The following is a 2097-nucleotide window of genomic DNA, read 5'->3' as shown; positions in this document are numbered from 1 at the left end:
TGTTTATTTATTTATTTATTTGTTTATTTATTTATTTATTTGTTTATTTATTTGTTTGTTTATTTATTTATTTATTTGTTTGTTTGTTGTCACGGTGCTGTTTATTAGTGATTGTGTAAGTGTGGGCGGCCAGTTTATCTGAAACCTCCTGGGACCTCTGGTCAACCTCGTCTCCATCTCTCTCCAGGAAGTGTTTGTGTTTATTTATTTATTGATTTTTGTAAATGTTATTGCAAACAAGGAACATACGTGAACAAAGAACATGACTAATTATAAACACAAATACTTCCAAGAGTTTTTATTACAGATCATCAGATCTGAACTGAAACCTCCCAGGATTTCTGTTGAATTTAAGATGGTTTCATCTTTTTCTGCTCTCTTTCTTCTTAATATTAATTAACTATTTTGTATTTATTTATTTATGGTCAGAACAGTGTGAAATTAAAACATAAACATAAAAACATTGGATGCATTGCACCAGATTCAGCCTTAGGTTAATTTACATCTATAGTCTTGTGGTATAGAATTTGCCTGGAAAATACACAAAACCTCTGCTTTCATTTTTTAACTTCAGCAGCATTTCTGTGGTCTAAATCAGAGAGAAAACATCAGAACTTTTTAATTTTTATTTGGAGTTTTTACAATATGAAACATTGGATTTTGGTACTGTTGCTGTCCCAGACGTCCCAGGTGAGTGAAGCTGTGTTTGTGTCAGCGGTGCTGCCACAACCCATCAGACATCAACAACAAAAACTCTTTAATAAAGAAAAACAAGGAAAAATATATAAATTAATTCAAAACGCAAAAGAAAAAGTTTGAAAAAGAGTTTTTAACGTGATATGTTACAGGCCTTAGGTGAAACCCTTAGACTTTATTTCAGTTTTTTAAGTGGTACAAATGTTATTTCTTCAAATCATTGTTCAGTTTCCACCACAGCTTCATGTGTTCAGGTCCTTGGAGGAGACGAGTTGTTCTGAAACGTTCACGTCCTACAGGTCAGACATTTCTGACCTGCTGAGTCTGTCACACATCTGCTGATCACATGACCTTTACAAGGCTCTTCTCCTGGTCACTGATTGGCCATAGATGTCTCCTCCTCCTGCTCTTCAACTGGCTGGCTGCTGAACCCGCTGTCAACAGTGGCATCTACTTAGACAAAAACAAAACAAATTTAATTCATACAGTAAACTTGTTTTATTTTCATCAGTTTTCTGTGTCCCTACGATGGATTTGAGACCCAGATGGTACCGTGCCTCTAACAGCGCCGGTGTCCTGCAGGATTCAGGTTCTGCTCTGGTTCAACACAGCTGGGCCTAAACAGTGCTTCGTTAGTAGGCCTCTGCAGACCTTGATGGCATACTGAGGAGGCCTACTAATTAAGCACTCCTGACTAAAGATCACGTCGCATCAACAGGAAAAGGAACGAGAACAACATTTTCAGAGTAAGTCTCCAAAAAGCGGATTAATTTTGTCGAAATCCCAGCTCTGTTAACCAATATATGGATATATTTCTACACAAATGCTGTCAGAATGTATGGTTCTGTTTGGGAAGCAGATGGAAACATGTAGCATGAAGCACATGTGTACACACATGATTCACGTGGATTTTATTTTGAAATCAGAAGTTTCAGAAAGACGACAGTGAGACAGTTTCAACTAGACATGGGTTTTTACAATGTAAAAACAAGTGTGCAGTGCCATGTAGCATGTCATTGCAGCATGGTTTTGCCTGCAGCATTGGGCTTGTAGAATGAACTTTGACCAAGTTCAAATGTGTTTTCTAAACCAGCTTGTGTCTGTCACAGCAGGTGTTTGTAATTAAGGTAATTGTGTGACAATATGAAGTTGGAGGAGATTTTTTCTTAAAGTTGCATTAGCTGGTTTTGAACCCTGATCTCCCACATGAAAGTCCATGACATAGACCATTAGACCAATGGAGCTGTGGCAGAAGATGGTGGCAGGGGTTGGTTTGTATGTGTGCAGAAAGAGGCCACATTGCCAATACAATTATTGACACTAAACTGCATAGTATTACAACAGCAGAGCAGTATTAAGACAACATTATAGTAGAACATCAAAATACAATCATATTAGTAC

General features: G+C 37.3%; 1 protein-coding gene across 2 annotated transcripts in view; it reads right to left on the bottom strand.

Moving 5' to 3' along the window:
• Positions 1-611: 611 nt before the first annotated feature.
• Positions 612-2097, bottom strand: part of nfkb2 (nuclear factor of kappa light polypeptide gene enhancer in B-cells 2 (p49/p100)) — a gene marked incomplete in the record, with an annotated part of 54960 nt that continues 53474 nt past the window's right edge. For both annotated transcript variants that reach the window (XM_014030256.1, XM_014030257.1), the window contains 1 exon segment: positions 612-1146. In XM_014030256.1, the coding sequence (XP_013885710.1) occupies positions 1070-1146 (77 nt within the window).

Source organism: Austrofundulus limnaeus, unplaced genomic scaffold, assembly GCF_001266775.1.
Source record: "Austrofundulus limnaeus strain Quisiro unplaced genomic scaffold, Austrofundulus_limnaeus-1.0 Scaffold1028, whole genome shotgun sequence".
Taxonomy (NCBI): domain Eukaryota; kingdom Metazoa; phylum Chordata; class Actinopteri; order Cyprinodontiformes; family Rivulidae; genus Austrofundulus; species Austrofundulus limnaeus.
Note: the sequence above shows the minus strand (reverse complement) of the source record. Positions and strands in the feature narration are given on the sequence as shown.